Genomic DNA, 20,562 nt, shown 5'->3' with positions numbered 1-20,562 from the left:
TGGAGATCCAAAACAATAAAAGGAAACATCAGAACTGAGCATTGCCAGGAAAGGTTAAGCTTGCCACAGGAGATTTACTGGGTCTCATTACAAAACTATAAAACTTCCTCAGACGGAACCATGTCCTGTATTCATGGCCTTCCTGGATATAAGCTAGAGTTTCCCAACAAACTACATTGCCTTTTCAACTCACCTCTCTAGTCTATGAGGGACATTACCACATACCTAAGTGAAGCACCAAATATTTGAAGCCATTGGGCAACAGGTAAACGGGGCCACACGGTCCAGCATTCAAACCTCATATTGTGGCCTTGACAGGTGGTAACAATGTGTGCCCTGAGATCTGTGCAAAGTGGTGTGGTTCCTTCTGTTTTCTCGGTCTCCCCCAGGTCTACTTTGCCCAGCTTAATCTTCTCTCCTTCTCTGCAACTTAGTCCTGGTTTCTTCTTGTCGACGTCTCCAGGCGGCTATGATGGCTTCATCGTCCATTTCTCCCTCTTCCTCTCTGTCAGTGCTTCTGTGATACTGTGATCGACGCCCTGATGCAAACCTCCCTTCCTCTCTGTTTTCCGTCCTCTCTCTTTCTCCCTCCTCTTCAGACCTCATGAAGCTTTGTGTGAACTTCCTCTTCGCTCCAAATTCAGAAAAGTCTGCTTTGGATGATTCTTCCACATCTTCCCAGTGCTTGGGCCTGGCCCAATCTCGACGCCACTGTTCTGGGGATTCTTCCCCTTCCGAGGGCTCGGGGGTCCGGCGGAAGAAGTAGGGTTCTGGGCTTTCCTCTCGGGAGCTTGAGGTCTCACTGAACATTGACCTAGAAAACTTGTGCATCTCTCTGCCCTCTCTGGTGGAGGAAGATGAGAACCGGGAAGTGCTTCTGACAGAGTTGCCATTTGCCTCATGGTAGGAGGAGGTATCCTGTTCCTCTGACTGGGACTTCGAGAATTTGTAACTGGAGGATTTAGACTCTGTCTCCCGGAGCATGGAAGATCTGGTATACTTCCCTCTGGAGCTTCCAGACCAATCACTTTGGGAAGGAGATTTTTCCTCTGTCCCGAGGCCACCTAGCCACTTATTAATACTTCGATCCATCTCTCTGTCAACTCTGTTGTCATTTCCATAACAATCAGAGACAGCCAGGGAGGAGGAGGTGTCTGTTTCCGGTTTTTGGGAACTAGTGTGGGAAGAGTTTCGGAAGCTCCCTATGGCACTGTCAGCGTCCTCATCCCTGTCGCTCACGTCATCATCTTCATCTTCCTTGACCTTCTTCTTGAAAAGGGAGCTGCGTTTGTTGTCTGAGGCCAGCTTCTCCATTTTGTACTCAGACATCTTCTCCCTGAGCTCCATTTGCATCTCCTTCTCCTTCCGGCCAAGCTCCTTTAGGTCCACACTGTCGGCAAAGAGGCTATAGATAGGCTTGCTGGTCCCCTTCACTTTACCCCTCGTGCCCTCAGCCCTTGAGCCCAGTGTGGTGTTGGAGGATAGCACAGACTGCGTGTCAGGGCTGGGTCTCGTCTGGCTCGGAGGCCACGGGCAGCCACCCAGGGAGGAGCCGCTCTGTCCACTGAGCATGGACGCTTGGTCATCCCCCAGGCAGCCGGCCAGCGGTGCCACCTTCAGGCTTGCGACGGACGGTGAGCGGGACAATAGCAGCATTTCATTCTGCTTCTGGGCAAGGGTCTCGCTGACCACATTAGCAATCCAGTTCTGGATACTGGCGATGGAAATGGTGTCCCCAGGCCCTACTGGCAGGTTAGGCAGGGGTGTGGTGGGGTTGGAGGTAGAGCACCCCCCTATGTTGCTTGCGGCCTGAGACAGGTGGGAGCGGTGGCTCTGGGTGCTGAGTACTGATGCTGTGTCCCCATCAGCACTGACTGAGGGGGTTGCAGACCAGAATGCAGACAGGGGGATGCTCATGCTGGCCGCAGAGCTGGCCGCCTCCCAGCTTCCCATGGATTGGCTCTCCTCCAGCGTCTGCCGGCTCCTCTCCAGCAGCTCCAGCCTCCGCTGCCTCTTCTTGGCTGAGGCCAAGTCCTCTCCCTTGCTGAGCTCCACCACCTCCTCCTTGTTCTCACTGCCCAGCTTCTTCTGGTGTTTCAGCTTCCAGGCCTGGTAGGCTGTCAGGTTGATATCCGAGAGGTTCTTCTTCTCCCCCTCTGCCTCCTCTGCCCCTTGCTCACTGCCGCCCTCTCCTGCCTCCGCGTCTTTTTTGTGAAATCCAAATTGGATTCTCTTGATCTTCCACCTCTCTAGGGCAGTGAGCTTGTCCTTGTTCCTGCTGCAGAAGTTATAGAAGGAGCTGGCGTCCGAAGCCACACTCTCCTCGTCGTCCTCTCGCACCCTGCTCCCTGCCTCTGAGCTTGTGTCCACCTCCTCTCTCCTGCTCCTGGAGTGGTACTTCCGGGAGGCTTCCTTCTCAATCTCCAGCAGCCTCTGGTTCCACATGTCCCACGTGCTCTCTGTGGACACTGAGTCGGAGCGGCGCCTCCCAGCTCGGTTCTGGCTGCTCATCTCCAGCTGCTGCTTCAGGACCCGTATGTCATGGCTGCTGACGCTTTCTGAGGTGCTGCTCTCACTCAGGGTGTCCCTCTGTCTTCTCCCCAAGAGGGAGCCAGCCTCACTCCCCACTTCCTCTTCCTCCTCCCTGCCCCACCTCCAGTGCTGTTCAGCCTGGTACCGCTCATTTCGACTCTGCCACTCCCGGATGATGCTCTCCACATCCTCATCCTCTGGCTCCTTCCCACCCTGGTCAGAGGAGGCTGAGCGCTGGCCATCTCCACCCTGGGGGACCTTGCCTGTGGGGAGGCCTTGCCCCTTCTTCCATTCCTCATACAGCCTCTCCTCCTCATCCTCATCAATGAGGGTAAGGGGCTTGGAGGCCTGGCTGGCCTTCTCCAAGGAGGAGCCGCTCAGGTGGCTGGTGGTGTCGTCCTCCTCCTCCACGGTCAGGGCGTGCACTCTGGCCCCCAGAGTGCTCCCCTCCTCCTTGCCCTCCTCGGCCTCATCCGCGCCCCCCTCCCCACCATCGTCCTCTTCTCTTTCCTCCATCAACTTCTCGTTGAGCTCTCGGAGCTGCTTCAGGAAGCCGTCGTTGGGGTAGATGGCTCGCTTCTTGCGCACGGTCATCAAGGCCTCCAGGATGGCCATGTTGTGGAAGATCATCAGATAGGCGACCACCAGCACTGCCGACCGGCTAATGCCCATTTCGCTACTGACCAGGACTTTCCCTGAAAACAAAACACAGAAATTTAGCTAATGTTGAGTGTGACAGAATATGAGGTACCAGAGCTGCTTGATATTCCTCTTTAAGAACAAGCAAATCAGTTTTAGAAAAAATACAACCAGAATGCTCCTTAGACGTGAGGATGGGCAGACTTCTGCTCCCTTACTTTGGACACATAATCAGGAAAGATTAATTGCTAGAAAAGGACATCATGCTTGGTAAAGGAGAGGGTCTGCAAAAGGAGGGAAACCTTCAGTGAGATGTACTGACACAACAGCCACAATAATGGACTTAAACATTAATTAAGATGGCACAGGACCGGGCAATGTTTCATTCTGTTACACTTAAGGTCTCCATGAGTTGGAGCTAACAGCAGCATTAATTAAACTTGAATGGCTAAAGGGATAACAACATAGCTACAGTGGCTTTCCTGAAGTTAAAATAAAAGTGGTGTTTTGATGTGCTGGACTTCATCTGTTTACTTTGCCTCTAGTGTTCATCCAGGCTCACGTCACATGAGGAATGAGCATCATTGTCTCCATATTACAAACACCTGTTGCCGTCAGGTTGATTCCAACTCATAGTGACCCTATAGGACAGAGTAGAACTGCCCTATAGGGTTTCCAAGGAGTGGTTGGTGGATTCAAACTACCGACCTTTTGGTTAGCAGCTGAATGCTTAACCACTGTGCCACCAGGGCTCCATATTACAGATGGGGACACAGACTGTTAAACAGTGCAGTGAGGCTGCCCTGGTGTTTACTGGAAACGTAACCACTGTCAGCACATAAGTAGGGCTTAGGGTGGGGAAAAAATTAACAACCACTGTCACCACTTTTGAAACACCTGAGTGTATCTCTCTACTCTCTACCCACCAAACTGAGCATGAGAGGGAAGAAAATATAGAATGGGGTAAGGAGGCAAAAAGAAGAAAAAGAATGAGAAGCTAAGATAAATGGATCAAGAAAGGTAGACTCTCAATGTTGGAGAGCACCACAGAAGTCACAGTTTGAACTCCTATGCTGTTCAGGAATTAACTTTACAACGAACTTGATGCTGGATCATCCAGCGTCTGCTAGGATGCTTCTAGTGACGGAGTACACACTATCACACATACACACACCCCACTCCATATTTGGATCACTCTAATTTTTGGAAAATTCTTTCTTACGTTAGGGCAAAATATGACTTTCTGTAACATACAACCGGTGCTCCTACTCTGGCATTCAGTGGTCAAAAAGAATGTAACAGTATGAACCAGACCTTTTATTTAAAAAAAAAAAAAACCCTAAGAAGATCACTATCATATTCTTACTGGAAGATTCTTTTTGTTCTTTTCCAGGTTATTCTGATTCTTTTCAATGGTTTCTTGAACATAGTCTCACGTTCCCTTAGTATTTTAGCCATTCTCCTCCAGGTCAAATTTTTGTCAGCTTTTTTCTTAGAAATTTGTTCCAGAATGGAGCAAGATATTTTAGGTTAGGACTGAGCCACATAGAGTAGCACAGCCCCCTCACTACCCTTGGTTTGGACACTGGGTCTTTACCTATGGCATCCGAGCGTGCGATGTGGGTGAATATGTCACACAATGAACTCAAATTATCTTGTATATCAACTAAAACCTATTACACTTTTTTAAAAAAACTGCTATTAAGCCTTGTGGATCTTATCTTGCAGCATTTTTGAAACATAAGGAAAATGTTACAAGTTCCTATTAAATTTTTTTCTAGACGTAGCCTACAGAAATATTTGCAAGTCTTGACTCTGTCGTCAATAGATCGGCTGTCTCCTGCCTCCCCATCTGCTTTGCATCCTTCATGCCCTGATAAACGTGCCTTCTATGCCTTCATCTGAGTGACCGTTTCAAAGGCAGAATGGAGCCAGTGGAGACCTTTCTCCAGGCTGTCGTTAATCTACTTGCCAATAATTTGAGGGATGTTTGTTAGATCGGTTAAGAGTCCTACCTAACAATGTAGGGGGAGAAGGGAGTGACCCTTTTATTATTATATCTTTGCTCTAGTTAAGGCCATGTCTTTGTCCCACAGGAGTTCAGAGACAGGCAAGATTGGAGGGGATTAAAAAGCGTTATTGCCAAGCGCCAGCATCCACAGGAGGGAGATAAGCAGGCAGAATCAAAGCCACTAAAAGAGGGTCTACAGGTTCACTTTCTCTATTTTTCTCTTGGGGACAGTGGTGGTTCAGTGGTAGATTCTCATCTTCCATGTGACAGACCTAGATTCAATTCCTGGCCAGCGCATCTCAAGCACAGCCACGACTGTATCTATCTGTGAAGGCTTGCATGTCACTATGATGCTGAACAGGTTTCAGTGGATCTTCCAGACTAAGATGGACTAGGAAGAAAGGTCTGGCAATGTACTTCTGAAAATCAGCCAATGAAAACCATATAAATCACAATGGTCTGATCCTGTCGTGTGACTTGGGCCAGCTCAACAGCAGCTAACAATGATTGTCTCCCACCTCTAGGTCAGGGCTCAACTAGGCCTTACCAAAGACACCCCCTTAACTATCTGACCAGGCCATAATTTGCAACTAGTAACCCCAAAGTTTCACTCTCTTCCTTTGGAGGTAGGATCATCAGGCCAGGTCACTTCATGACAGGATCAGCCAGTCTTCCTTACAAGGCCACCAAATACTGCTTAGACCCAGTCTGATGGGCTGAGGTCAGGGGTGCCAAGTTTTTCCACTTTGTGTTTCTTGTACCCTGGGATTTCTCCAAGGGGCCTCAGGGGAAGCCTGAGGGACAAGGGAGAGGCTGTGTGGGTAGATTCTGGGCCCCCACCCACTTCAGACAAAGCAGGGACAGGATTTTCTTTCTCTGCCAGGCATGGGGCCCTCGCTGATGGTTGTATAGACTGTGCTTTGCACAACTCCGGGGAGGGGGGTAGGTGGGGCCCTTCACAGTGAAGTCAAAGTAGACTTATTTGGTTTGTTGTTGTTAGGTGCCATTAAATCAGTTCCGACTCATAGCGACCCTATGCACCACAGAATGAAACACTGCCCGGTCCTGCGCCATGCTCACAATTGTTATGCTTGAGCCCATTGTTACAGCCACTGCGTCAATCCAACTGGTTGAGGGTCTTCCTCTTTCTTGCTGATCCTCTACTTTACCAAGCATGATGTCCTTCTTCAGGGACTGATCCCTCCTCACAACATGTCCAAAGTATGTAAGACGTAGTCTCGCCATCCTTCCTTCTAAGGAGCATTCTGGTTGTCCTTCTTCCAAGACAGATTTGTCCGTTCTTTTGGCAGTCCATGGTATACTCGATATTCTTCACCAGCACCACAATTCAAAGGCATCAATTCTTCTTCAGTCTTCCTTATTCATTGTCCAGCTTTCCCATGCATATGATGCGATTGAAAATACTATGGCTTGGGTCAGGCACACCTTAGTCTTCAAGGTGACACCTTTGCTTTTCTACACGTTAAAGAGGTCTTTTGCAGCAAATTTGCCCAATGCAATGCGTCTTTTGATTTCCTGACTGCTGCTTCCATGGGTGTTGATTGTGGATCCAAGCAAAATGAAATCCTTGACAACTTCAATTTTTTCTCCATTTATCATGATGTTGCTTATTGGTCCAGCTGTGAGGATTTTTGTTGTCTTTATGTTGAGGTGTAATCCATACTGAAGGCTGTGGTCTTTGATCTTCATCAGTAAGTGCTTCAAGTTCTTTTCACTTTCAGCAAGCAAGGCTGTGTCATCTGCATGTCTCAGGTTGTTAATGAGTCTTCCTCCAAACTGATGCCCCTTTCTTCATATAGTCCAGCTTCTCGGCTTATTTGCTCAGCATTGGTTTAGGAAGAAACATTTCTGGCAGTAAAATGGTTTGAGGAAAGAGATCTTTTTCTAATTTGCAGAGTCACTATTTTGATTAGCAGCAGGACTGATTGGCCATTCCACCTAGATGTATTTCCTCTGTTTTAAAATTTGAGGAGTACAGGTAGTGGAGAGAACACTGGACTTCAGTAAGACTGATTTCAAATTTTCTTTACCACTCTAAGTATGCCTTTATGGGGCAGGCACTTGTGCTGTATCCTCCCAGTTCATAACCCCACCTCTCCTTTTCTCAGAATGTACTCCCTTCCTCTGCTCCAGGAAAACACAGAAGCACTTGTCCAGAAACCACCCCGTTGCCACCATCAGTAGAACTAGGGGTAGACATATGATCAGAGTCTGCTAAACAAATTCTCTCTCCAGGAAATTTGGAACTGGGAGTAAGGTGGGAAATGAGCCTTAAATGGCCAGGCCTGTGGAGGGCCATTCTATTCTAGGTAGAGAGAGAAAGAGAAGATGGCAACCAAGAGGGATGTCCAGTCCCTGCTCCAGAATCATCCTGGGGCCAGTTACATCCCTGCTCTTGGATTCCTTCCTGTGTCCTTTTACTTAATGCCTTTGCTGCTTGTTAAGTAGCTTGAGATGGTTTGTACTTACTAGCAAGCAAGAGAATATGGATTATTACACTTTGGCAAAGTCTCTTAACCTTCCATGGGCCTTGATTTCCCAATCTGCAAAATGTAAATAATAACCTCCACTTTGCGGGGTGATTACTAAGTAAAATGTGGAATACCAGGTGTTTGAGTTTCTGCCTCTCAGTTGTTAGGAACTGACTCCAAAGTATCAGGTTGTTGTTAAGTGCACTGAGTGGATTCCGACTCAGTGACAGAGAACCGACCCCATAGGTTTTCTTGGCTGTAATCTTTAGGAATGTAGATTGCCAGGTCTTTCTGCCGCGTTGCCAGGGGGGGTTCTAATCGCCAACCTTTCAGTTAGCCCCTGAGCACTTAACTGTTGCGCCACAGGGGCTCTTTCCAAAGCATTACAAATGACAGGAAACAACAGAAACAGCCTCAAGGGTCAATTCTAGGGACAGGGAGAACTTCTCAACGAAGTGTAGGAAATACCCACAAAAGCAACAACAGTAACAACACCGTCCTTTTGCCTCCCTTGCCTGCCTTGCAGGGGTGCGGAGAAAAGGGAGAGTGAGGCTGAATGGAGTGGATGGCAGCAAGGGGAGAGGAAATTAATCGTCTGGACGGCGCACCGGCCCTGTGGGTGATTGGGACTCCATCTGGTCCCACGAAAAGGCTGATTTCCAACGGCCTCGGGCCCCTAGCGGAGCTAACACACTTGCCAGCACTGCACGGAATGGTGCGCCCGCTCCTGGCAGGTGGGACCCAGCCCGACGCGCGCATCCTAGGGGGCCACGGGGGCCTTCCTTAAACCCCAACAGGAAACGCCGCCGGGCGCGTCCTTCCTCCCTCCACCCTCCTGGCAGCTTTTTCCTGTCTCCCTCTCACCCTTGCTCCTGGAAGGTGTTCGCGCGTTTCACCCTCTGCGATCTGTCTCCGGCCCGCCGGCGCTGCTGGAGGACAGCGGGCTGTGACCGTGTCTACATGCATTGTCCACTGCGCTGCCTCTGACTCCGCAGAGGAAGTGTGCCCGTGGGCGCCAGCCGCGAGGAAAAGCAGCAGAACAGATTCCTTCTCCCACAGAGCATTTGACAGACACACTCACTTCCACATTCGTCAAAGAAATACTTTTTTTTTTTCTTTCCTTCTTTGTCCCTTCAGATGGGTGGGCATCACAGGGAAGCTAAGAGAAGGTTTTGAGAAAAGCCAAAGTGTGTTCCAAAGAAAATATAATAGTGCCAGGACCACCGTAAATAGAGGAATCGGACTGGGTTTACCCATTCTTGGGACCTTATATGGGTCTCAGTTCAAAAGCCTGGGACTCTGAACTCCTATCCAGCTGCTAAGTAATTATTTGACCCGTTAACCTTGAAGGCCATGTTGGTCCATTTATTCTCTTCATGGTTTTGCCAAAAAACTTGTTACGGTCTCAACTACTTGTCACTTAAGCACTGATTATTTCTAATGAAAAGGCTGAAGTATTGCAACAGAAATATAGTATGAATACTGAAGATAATGGAGTCAGGCTCCCAGGGCTTCCTGGAGCCTTCCCTCTGTTCTCAAAGCACATGCCTCATGGATCCAGAGTACCACCAAAAAGAAATCGAGGCAGATGACACAATCTCTGATCCTTGACTCTAGAGATCCAACCAAAGTCTTTGTTTGGATCAATTTTATCATTTCTACAGAACTGGAAGTCTCAAAATGGCTCAGTCAAACCATGTGATATAAACTGATCTACTAATCATTTGCAAGCAGGTAAAGACTGGTAAAGGCAAGCCAATCACCCGACTCCAGCTCATGGTGACCCCATGTGTGTCAAGTAGAACTATGTTCCACAGGGTTTTCAATGACTGATTTTTCAGAAGTAGATTGCCAGGGATTTCTTCTGAGGTGCCTCTGGGTGGACTTGAACCTCCAACTTTTTGGTTAGCAGCTGAGCGCGAAAATCCACTATCCAGGGATGCCAGGAGTGGTGAAACAGTAGGGAAAGCCTGGGATTTGCTGCTACCATTGCAGCTTTGGCATCACAAACAGTATAGAATTAGGACAGTGGTTCTCAAAATATGGTCCATGGACTCCTGTGGACCCAAAAAACTCTTCAGGGAGTCCGTGAGGTCATAAGAATACCAAAACATTATTTGCCTTTTTCATCATGTTGACATTTGCACTGACAATACAAAAGCAATGGTGGGTAAGGCTGCTGGTGGCTTAGCATGTATCAAAGGCAGTGCCATCAAACTATATTGTCATTGTCTTCTTCACTTCACTGCCATGTATTTTAGGATAAAACAGCTAGTCTCACTTTAAAATGTTATTGACAAAGCAGTAAAAATTACTAATTTTATTAAGTCTCAATCCTTTACTACAGGTTTTTTAGTGTTCTGTGTGACAAAGTAGGAAGTATACACACATTTTGGCTGCATCCCAACTTAGGATAGTTGTCTCGAGGGAAAATTCTTGAGCAGTTGTTTTAGTTGCAGGCTGAACTAGCCACTTTTCCATTTTTACTTGAAAGAATGATTGACAGACTAATTATAGTTATTCAGACTTGGGTATTTGGCAGACATTTTTTTGAAAGTAAATGAAGAGAGCTTGTCATATCAAAAAAAACGATAGTTGTTGCTAATGATAAAATTTGAGCTTTCGGGCAAAAAGTAGAATTTTAGAAAACTTGCATCTGCCGCCATGAGCTGCATGACAACCCAATATTTAAAGACTTTTCTGATGAGACTGGTGGTGATATTAACTACTGTGATATTTTGATTTTTTTGTATATATGTATTTAAACCTTTTTAGTTTGCTATACCCTGTTCACACTATTGCCACTTAAATTATCTCAATTGATTCTCTCTCATCAACCCTGTGATTGGATGGTTCATATTATCTTACTTCCTTCCACCACCCTTGTTTTTATTTATTTATTTTTCTTGCCTTCATTTATTTTTACTCCCCATTTTTCCATCCTCCTCAGCCCCTGGTAACCACTAATCTTCTTTTGTCATGATAGATTTGCCTATTCTAGATATTTCATAAAAGTGGAATCATACAATAGTTGACCTTTTGTGTCTGGCTTATTTCACTGAGCATAGTGTTTTGAAGGTTCATCCATGTTCCGGCATGTATCAGAAAGTCATTTCTCTTCATGGCTGAATAATACTCCATTGTCTGTATGTACCACATTTTGTCCGTTCATCTGTTGATGAGCACTTGGGTTGTTTCCATCTTTGGCATGGTGAACAGTGCTGCAATGAACATGAGTGTGCATGTATATTTGTGTTGCTGAAAAGTAATGCATGTTTTAAAAGGTTTGGTTTGTTTGTTTGTTTTAACATTGAAAAGGGGAGAAAATAGTTTTAAATATACTTTTTTTCAATTAGAAGTTACCCTTCCTGGCCATTGGTGATAACAAGCAACGCCTTCCCCAGGAATCATTGTTGTTTATTAGAATAATGCTGTAACTTTTTTTGCTTTTATTTTATTGTTGTACTTTAAGTGAAACTTTACAATTCAAGTTAGTCTGTCATACGAAAATTTATACATATATTGTTATGTGACCCTAATCGCTCTCCCTACACTGTGACAGCACACGCCTCCTTTCCACCCCTGATTCCCTATTTCCATTGAACCAGCTCCTGACCCTCTCTGTCTTCTCTATCACCTCCGGACAGAAGCTGCCCATTTAGTCTCATGTATCTACTTGCGCTGATTCATGAGTATCATTTTATGTCCCACAGTCCAGTCTAATCTTTGTCTGAAGAGTGGGCCTCAGGAATGGTTTTAGTGCTGGGTTGACAGAGAGTCTGGGGGCCATGCTTCCTGGGGTTCCTCCAGTCTCAGTCAGACCATTAAGTCTGGTCTTTTTTCCTAGAATTTGAGTTCTGTAATGCTGTAACTTTTTAAGTATTTATTTTGCACCATGTCACCTGGTGCTGTGTTAAGTAAGCTCTTCCTATGCATGTTTTATTTTAATCCTCAGAGCAATTTTAGGAGTAGACATTTTTATCTTTGTTCTACATAGAAGGAAACTGAGGTTCCCAGGGATAAAGAAAATTGCCCAAGGGCGCATGGTACAGAGCAGAGCAAAGCCGGTACAGGAAGCCAGGTTTCTCGTCACTAAATCCTGTCTGGCTGTCTCGTTTCCCATTGCATGGACTAACGCCTCTCCTCATTGACATTTCTGTCTCATAAACTGTAGACCAGTGTCCCATCTTCTCTTAACTGCTGTCATGGTTTGAATTGTGTCCCCCCAAAAACGGTGTATCAATTTGGCTGGGCCATGTTTCCCAGAATTGTGTGGTTGGCCTCCATTTTGCAATTGTAATTTTATGTTAAAGAGGATTAGGGTGGGATTGTAACACCACCCTTACCCAGGTCACATCCCTGATCCAATGTAAAGGGAGTTTCCCTAGGGTATGGCCTGCACCACCTTTTACCTTACAAGAGAAAAAGGGAAGGGAAGCAAGCAGAGAGTTGGGGACCTCATACTATCAAGAAAGAAGTGCCGGGAGCAGAGCGCGTCCTTTGGACCAGGGTCCCTGCGCCGAGAAGCTCCTACTCTGGGGGAACACCAAAGAGAAGAAGACCAACAGAGAGAAAAAGCCTTCCCCTGGAGCTGAAGCCCTGAATTTGGACTTTCAGCCTACTTTGACTGTGAGGAAATAAACTTCTCTTCATTAAAACCATCCACTTGTGGTGTTTCTGTTATAGCAGCAGTAGATGACTAAGACACCTGCACTACAACAATAGCCTCAGCACTGCTCTCCTCACTTCTGCTGGTACCTCCCTACCCAGAACATTCTCACAGCAGAAAGAGTGAGCCTCCTAAAGCATAAATCAGATCAATCCCTCCAATGTCTTCCCAAGGCAACTTTCATTTCATTAATTTGACCTTCACCTTTTTATATGATCAGACCCCTGCCACTTGAGCCCCATCTACTACACTAATTCACACCAGCCCTTTGATTCCTCAAACACACCAAGACTATTCCACTTTAGGATCTCTGAACTAGCAGTTTCCTTGGCCAGGAATCCTCTTCTTCCAATTTGCCCACGGCTAACTCATTCTTGTCAGTCAATTTAAATGTCACTTCCTCAGAGAGGCCTTCTTGACCATTCCACAAGAAGCAAACCAGTCACTCTAACACATCATCCTAGTTACAGCCTCTGACTCATACTTATCACTCTCTGACATTCTTCTCGCTTTTTTTCTTTTCTTTTTAAAAATTTTCTCTCTACTCACTACAATGTAAGATTCAAAGGCCAGAGGCTTTGTCTGTCTCTTCCATCACAGTAACCCCAGTGCCTGAACAGCACCTGGCACACGTTCCAAACCAAACCAAACCCGTTGCCATAGAGTCAGCTCGGACTCACGGTGACTCCATGTGTACAGAGTAGAACTGCTCCATAGGGTTTTCTTGGCTGTGAGCTTTACAGAAGCAGATTGCCAGGCTTTTCTTTCATGGTACCACTGGGTGGGTTTGAATCACCAACCTTTAGGTTAGTAGTCAAGTGCAAACCATTTGTGCCACCCAGGGACCTTTGGTACATGTTAGGCCCTCAATAAATATTTATTGGATGAGTGATTGTCTTTTCCTTTCTCTTCTTAGAAGGAGACAACAACCTTCTTGAGACAGATAATGTCCGGTTATGACAGATAATCAGGAGGTTTTCTAAACAGCCCCCACCATTGCCTTTGCCCCTGTGGATTTCTAGCAGTCTGTAGCAGGCAGACCCCCCTTACCTCTGTAGGTCAGCAGGGCTTCATCGAGGAACTCGGCAGCCTTCCGGAAATGCTGGGAGATGTCCACCTCAGGGAAGTCGTCCACCTCCACACCCAGGTACTGTATCTCCAGGCCAGTGTAGAATTCTGGCCCGGTGTAAACGCCGGTGCCATGAGCAGCATTCAGGATGTGAGTAATCCCCAGCCTCTTCAGCCTCGCCTTGTTCACAGCCATGCTCCTGGGAGAAAAGAGGCAGGGACACGTCTGACAGAGTCTGAGCTAGAAAGGAGCCCTCCTGCACTACCACTACGACTGAGACCCTGCGTTGGTCAGGCCACGAGGGCCATAGCTGGGCAAGCACCTCCTCTGCTCTTCCTGGGTGCGTGTGGTCATTGTTGTTAGTTGCTGTTGAGTCGATTCTAACGGCAACCCCATGTGCGCAGAGTAGAACTGCTCCAAAGGGTTTTCAAGGCTGTGACCTTTCAAAAGCACATCATTGGGCCTGTCTTCCAAGCACCTCTGAGTGGGTTTGAACTGCCAACCTTTCAATTAGTAGTCCAGCGCTTTACCATTAGTGCCATCATGGACTCCAATATGTCTGGAGTCCACTGCCAATATGGCTGTAAGAAGAAACCAATCACCTGGCAGTGGCAAGAGAGAGAAGACATGGGGAACTGAGCAGAGGAGGCAGGATGAAGAGGAGAACCAGACCGGTATGTAAGGAAAGCTTTGAAAGGTCCAGAGAGATCCCTAGTTTAAAAATCCCACACCTGGGGAATGGACACTCGTGAAGACACAAAAATGGCAGACAAAACTGATAGTAAGATGATGGGTACTTTATATTGATATGCATGCTATATTTTTCAAAGTGCTTTCACGTGCACTTTTTAAAAATTTTATCCTAATAATAAACTTCAGGAGTAGATAGGGCAACTATTTTTATTCCCATTTGAAGATAATAAGAATGAACCGAAGAGCGGTTATATAACTTCCCAACACTGTGAAAGGAGAAAAAGACTGAATAAGAGCCAGTGTTTTTGATTCCTAGTCCAGAGCTCATTTTATTGGAGCTGAATAAGTGGAGGGTAGTTTCAAGAGGCCCTGAAGACAGGGCCGTCCAAGGAGAAGCAGAGGCCTTTAGTTGTCATATCTGGTGATGCCTGAGGTCCCTGGTGGCCACGGATGTGAATGTTTCTGAGCCTGTAGGTAGGTCTATTTAGGGGTCACTTAGTACTCGGTGAACTCTGGTCACTTAGGACTCTGGGAATTGGGTTCTGGGCAAATGATTATTCCATGTCGGGGTATAAGACCCAATGTCCAAAGCTCTTTTCTCTCCTGCCTACCCTGGGTGCTTCCTTCTCTTCTGGATATGTGAGTAATTAGATTGGAAAAACATTAAATAGTCAATGGATCAGCAAAAACTGGTTTCACTGATTAACCTATTGGTACCAGTTATGCATGGGTAAGGCCCTGGAGGACCAGGATGTGAGTGAGTTGTTTCTGTTTTTGTTCTGGAAACCATTGCTAAACTGATTAAAATGTTTTAAAAAATAACTTTTTCTTTCTGATTATGAAAATAATTAATGTTTATAACAGGAAACCTGTACAATTCAAAAAAAAATCTAAAGAAGAAATAAAAATCACTTGTAAAACCACCTCCCAGAAAAAAGTGCTGCTAACATTTTGTCACATTTCTTTCTAGTTTGTTGTCCATGCAAAAGCACACAAAGACACACCAAAAAACCAAAACCAAACCCATTGCTGTCAAGTCAATTCCAACTCACAGCGACCCTATAAGACAGAGTAGAACTGCCCCATAGGGTTTCCAAGAAGTGGCTGGTGGATTCAAACTGCCAACCTTTCGGTTAGCAGCCAAATGCTTAAGCACTATGCCACCACGGCTCCACACAGACACATGTGCATCTATATATTACTCAATCAACATCATGCTGTAAATATATTCTTCTGTACCTCATTTTTCCTCTTGCTATATTGTGAACATTTTCATGTGCTGGTATGTATATATCTATGCAAATCTGTACTGTCAGTGGTTCTGAGGGCCCTGTTATATCGTTGTTACAGATGTCAGGGATGGTGGTGATAGCTGGGGATGTGTTGGTAGGACTCTGTGGTAGGAAGGGAGGCTCAGAGAAGCACCTGGAGGAACATGGCTGGGATGGCTATGGCAAGAGGGCAGGGGATAAGCAATCATGCCAGCTTTTTGCCTGGTGATTCGTGTGTGCAGGTGGGTGGATGGCCTTTTTCCAAGGCCAGGGCTGGGTGACTGGTCAGCTGGCTTCAAATTGCTGGATGGAGCTATTGGGGCCTAGGGTGAAAGCTGGAGGAGTTTCATCTCTCATAGGCACTGACCAGAAGGGTGGGACAAAGGGTCATGACCCTCAGGAGTCAGACTCACTTCTCAGCTATAAAGATGTTGGGCCAGACCTCATCCACCTCATTCCAGGGGGCCTCATGGTGGTCCTGGACCAGGGCCCGCTGCAGGTCCAGGACGCAGGGAGTATTGTACAGGCTGGTGTCGTCCATCTTCCCCCTGACGCGGTTGTACAGGTCCTCCACCAACAGCTGCTCGGCGGACTCCAGCAGGGCTGGGCACTCTGAGTCTGCTCTGACCCCTCGCGGCTTGAGTTCTAAGGAGACAGGCATCATCCTCATCAAAGGGTTAGAAACACCATGGTTTTCCCAGCAACTTGGGAGAGTCCATTCTAGGCCAATTTGCTGTCTGGACTCTGGGCACAGGCTGAAATGCCAACTGCATCTGCTAGGAGGGACTTAATACAGACCCAGGGGACCCACTGCACTGGCCTGGACACCAGTGGTCAGGGTCAGAGGCAGCATGTACAGAGTGGGTGCATGGGAACATTCCCTCACCCCTATCCCATATTTTCTCTCAAGCTGATTGGTACTTTGGACTGAGGTCCTTAAGAATTAGGTATCTGTCTGAGTCATAACTCCCACAGTGCCTAGTACAAAGTGGATACTCAGAAATATTTATTTGAATGAGTAAATCATACTCTTTCATAACATAATTCACTCTTCAGATGAAATGCAAATAACCTTGGGAAAAGGAAAACTCTCAGCAGTCACTAATGCCATATCTCCTAAATTTCCTTATTTATTTTATTTATTGTCTGCATCCCCCACTAGAATGTGAGCACCTGTGATTCTCAGCCTCTCTGCTCTTGGATAGGTGGCAAAAATTTGACCTGAGCTCCAATGCCAGTCTCAAAACAGGTCCCAGACCTTTCTGTACAGCACGTCAGCAAAGCTCAAATTCCAAATGAACCCAAATTCCAACTCACCCATGTCTGGGGTGAATCTTTCTTCTTCTTTTCCTAGTATATTTGCTCATGATTTATCAGGTATTTGGGGAAAGTAAGATGTTTCCCTTCTCTAAGAAGGCAGACAAGAATAGGGGAGAGTAAGCCTTTCCTTCCACTTGGTAGTCAAAAATACTGAACAGAAAGAAAGGAAAAAACAAACGAACAAACCAAAAAATGAAATGAAGTAGGAAAGGAGTGTCCTTTGGGTTGGACATACTTGTGGGTACCATCACTGGCCCTGACAGTCTTGGTGTCTGAGCTGAGAGCTGTGTGAAGATTTCTCTGCATTTGGGGAAAATCGGCTTGGCCCAGTGTTCACGGAATGAGCTCGTAACAGGTGTCTGTAAGCTGGGCTTGCTGCTCAAGGACTGAGAATCCTGGGAATCCTCATTTCCATCCGGTGCTGAGGACTACACTTCCCTAAAGTTTCTCTCTTCTCTCTCCCTCATCTAAACCTCATGGTAGCTGCCTGATGGCCCCCCACACACCAGCCTCATCTCTCAGCTGTAAATGATCTCTGATCTCCTTTTCTAAAGCAGAAAGAAGAAAACATGATTTTCTCTACCCTGGCTCTCCTGGGGGTCTTAGATACCAAATGTAAAAGTCCCTCTCCTTCTTTCCCCTACTTAGATAATATCTTCCCTTTACTACATGTAAAAAGTAAAACTCTCTGAGGAAGACAGGTTGTTGTTTTGACTTCTCCTTTTTCAGTTAAAAAATAAATGTCCTAGCCACCTCATCCCCACTTACTCAAACCAAACCCATTGCCATCGAGTTGAGTCCGACTCATAAGCGACCCTATGGGACAGAGTAGAACTGCCCCATAGGATTTCCCAGGAGCAGCTGGTGGATTCAAACTGCTGACCTTTTGGTTAGCAGTTGAGTTCTTACTGGCAACTCCAAATTTCCCTAGGCACCTTGTTCACACCTCGCCTGTTAGAGTCCACCTCCCTGCCAGCATCCATTCCTCCCATTTATTTCTACTGCCTGTGGTTTCTTTAGAGAAATGTAAACTCAAACATCTCTCCTTCTCTGCTGTCTCTCAGATGTGCAGCACGTGCAGACTTTCATGAAAACTGAAGGTTCTTCAACACACATTTTCACCCCTATGATCACCAGTAAGCAGGATACTGTTTGGAAATATGAGCTAATATGTTTTCCTTTCTCAGGAATACCTTCGTTTCTTTTTTTTTTTTCTTACCTCACAGCCCTTTAGCCACTAAGACTAAGAAACCAAGGCATAATGTCCCAGAGAAGGGCAGAGTAGATAAAACCTGGAATAAAGAAGGTATTACTCAGCTTCTAGTTTTAAACTAGAGTTTGAATGTTCAAAGCATTTGGTGGACTTGAAAGTGAGCTTTCAAAAACAGAAAATGTTTTTCTCATAACTCCTGAAGCTGGGTGTTTACTTAGCAAGAACCAAAGTCTAGAGAGTGGACTGCAGAGTGAGGCACAAAGCAGGGAAGATGTAGGGTAGACGCTCAGGGCAATCCCAAGCTGCACAGGAGGAGGACAAGAGCTTCCAGAGCTGGGGTGGTGCTGGAAGCAATTCAGAGAGAACTAGACCAAGGTGAAGACACTGCCTGGGTCCCCGGGCCATGACCTGGCTTGGAGCAAGATAACAGAGACCCCAGGTTAGGCTGATTAAAGAAAAAGCAGCAGAGGGTTTTTGAGAAGATGATGCTTCACGGATGACCAGAGCAACCATCAGCAGCAGATAGAAATCCTGGTTCCCATGACGTGTGCAGGAGGTTCAGATATCTTTGAGGAAGGGGACCTAGTGGGGACCCAAAGGGCCAAGGGACTGAAAAAGCCTGGGGTTAGGGCAGAGAAGGAGCAGCATGTGTGATTTTGTGACTAAAGCCAGGAAAGGAATCATGGCCAGTGGTAGACGCCAAAGAAAGCCCAAAGAGTAACTGGGCCCCGTTTCATCAGCAGTGCTGCCTCTATCCCACCCACCCCAACAGAAATGCTGAGAAGTCACCTGGGAAAAAGGAAAGGAAAAGGGACAAAAGAAATCTCGAAAAAGTATTTGCCCAAAATTGACTAAACAAAAAAATCCATCCAATCAGGCTGAGTATCCTTGAATGTAATCTAGTACATCGTCCACTTCAAAATTTACTGTGTCAATACTAACATCTCTCCCCGCTCTATCTTTCCCTGCCTCCTCCCCGTGCATTCTCCAGTTTCAAGACCATGTTTAAACGACTAAAGGAAATGCAAACCTAACTCTAGGCATCCCTTTGAACAGAGCTCTCTGGAGGCTCCTAGTCATTGCTGGGGCTCTAAGGTCTGTGTCTCTAGCATGAGCTGCCCCAGGATCCCTGAGGATAAGCAGAAAACCGGATTGGGGGGAGGGTGGTCTCAAGGGCTGGAGCTGCCTCCCTGGCTGTAGACTGGGTAACCATTCACGCTGATGTATAATAATTTCCACCTCTGTCGTGTGAAGGCTGATAAACAGGGGTTGGCAGAATTGCCTTCTTTGGATCTGCTCCTCTTAATGTGATGGGCAGCACCTGAGAGGCACGTTTACACCTTCCAATGCCCCTCCCCCCAGGGTTTCCATATGACCCTTGAACTCACCCTGCTCCCACCCAGCTTTTGCATGCATTACCTTCCTTGATGATCTGTTTGGCTGCCACAGCTGAGGAGAGGTGAATGGGCTCCATGAAAATGCTTTCTGTTTCTGCATCTGACGCCACTGAGAACCTAAGAAAAGAGAGTATTCACAGGAAATGACCCTGGGCAGCATCTGAGTGGAAGGCAAGTTTTTTAGAGGAGAAACCTGGATCTGATTTTAACCATACATGGTAAACGGGGAGAGAGAGATAAATGGAATGCCTTCCCAAGTTTAGGGAGCCTGGGAATGCAGAACATTGGGCATCCTGTAGCTCAGTTGCCCATCTATTTTTAAGGCAAGGGTTGGCACCTGTAGTGTGTGAGTTGACATTTAACGAAGTGAAAGTCTAGGTTGTGGAGGGAAGAGAGTATGTTTGTGGTTGGCAGGAACTCGCCCTGATGTGGTCTCACTTTCTGTACTGTGTTCTCACCCTTGGATGTCCTACTTCTCATTTTTTTTCTGTTGTCCCCATGTTCCTCCACTAACTATACTACAGGATGTCCCTGCTGTGCCTCTTCCAAGGTTCTGCTGGGCAGGTTGGTCTGGGTAGGCTGCTGCCATTTCCTCCATTCCTCACATCTTCTCCCTGCTTGTATGGGAATAGGCACAACACCAAGGGAACTGCCAAAGATGTGCTCAAACACACAGGCCCTGATTTGAACACAAGAAATCAAGGATCAGGCTGAGCCCAGGGAAGCAATAAAGTAACTCGAGTAATTGTCAAGGGCGATTTCCCAAAATGAATTCAGTAGGGATTTCCAAAGAGATCTTTGGGGAACATGGAGAATCCTAGGACAGAGACAGCATCCCAAGAGCTAGGACCGTACTGCAATGGTGAATACTCTCCTTCTGAGTGAATTCTCCTATTTTCCAGGTTTTAGAGTAAGCTTTGGGTCTTTTTTTGCTTGCTCTTTCCTTTAGGTCCAGATAGGTTAAAAAAAAAAAGTGGGGGATTTGATGGGTACCATTTTTGAGTGCCTTCTATCAGCTTAACCCTGACAAAACCCACAAAATAAGTATTATTATTCCTTCTATACGGATGAAGAAATTGTGGTTCACAGAGGTTAAGAAAATTGCTCAAGGTAGTGTCAGAGCTAAGTTGCAAACATAGAGGACAGTTCCACTCTAAAGCCAGTCTTCTTTCTACCACAACACCTGGGTATCATTTGTATTGGAATGGAGAGGTGAGTTGGGTGGTGGAAACAACTCCAGCTGGCCCCCAGGCTGA

At 46.5% G+C, this 20,562-nt stretch overlaps 1 protein-coding gene across 1 annotated transcript; it reads right to left on the bottom strand.

Annotated features, from left to right (window-relative positions):
• Nucleotides 1-205: 205 nt before the first annotated feature.
• Nucleotides 206-19,464, bottom strand: STYXL2 (serine/threonine/tyrosine interacting like 2). The gene is made up of 4 exons (XM_023740040.1): nt 19,329-19,464; nt 15,790-16,021; nt 13,394-13,611; nt 206-3,227 (listed from the first exon to the last, which is right to left on the bottom strand). Exons 1-4 carry the CDS (start codon nt 19,381-19,383, stop codon nt 406-408), a joined length of 3,327 nt encoding a protein of 1,108 aa, XP_023595808.1. The 5' UTR covers nt 19,384-19,464; the 3' UTR covers nt 206-405.
• Between the last annotated feature and the right edge of the window lie 1,098 nt (nt 19,465-20,562).

The sequence above is a fragment of the Trichechus manatus genome, unplaced genomic scaffold (assembly GCF_000243295.1).
Source record: "Trichechus manatus latirostris isolate Lorelei unplaced genomic scaffold, TriManLat1.0 scaffold00145, whole genome shotgun sequence".
Lineage (NCBI taxonomy): Eukaryota > Metazoa > Chordata > Mammalia > Sirenia > Trichechidae > Trichechus > Trichechus manatus.
Note: the sequence above shows the minus strand (reverse complement) of the source record. Positions and strands in the feature narration are given on the sequence as shown.

What these genes read in the sequence shown, in the direction of transcription:
- STYXL2 (XM_023740040.1), bottom strand. Translation starts at nt 19,383, where the DNA reads ATGGAGCCCATTCACCTCTCCTCAGCTGTGGCAGCCAAACAGATCATC. An exon ending in CAAACAGATCATCAAGGAAG is followed by an intron (nt 16,022 to 19,328) that starts GTAATGCATGCA and finishes CTGTCTCCTTAG; the next exon opens with AACTCAAGCCGCGAGGGGTC. An exon ending in AACATCTTTATAGCTGAGAA is followed by an intron (nt 13,612 to 15,789) that starts GTGAGTCTGACT and finishes CTTTTCTCCCAG; the next exon opens with GAGCATGGCTGTGAACAAGG.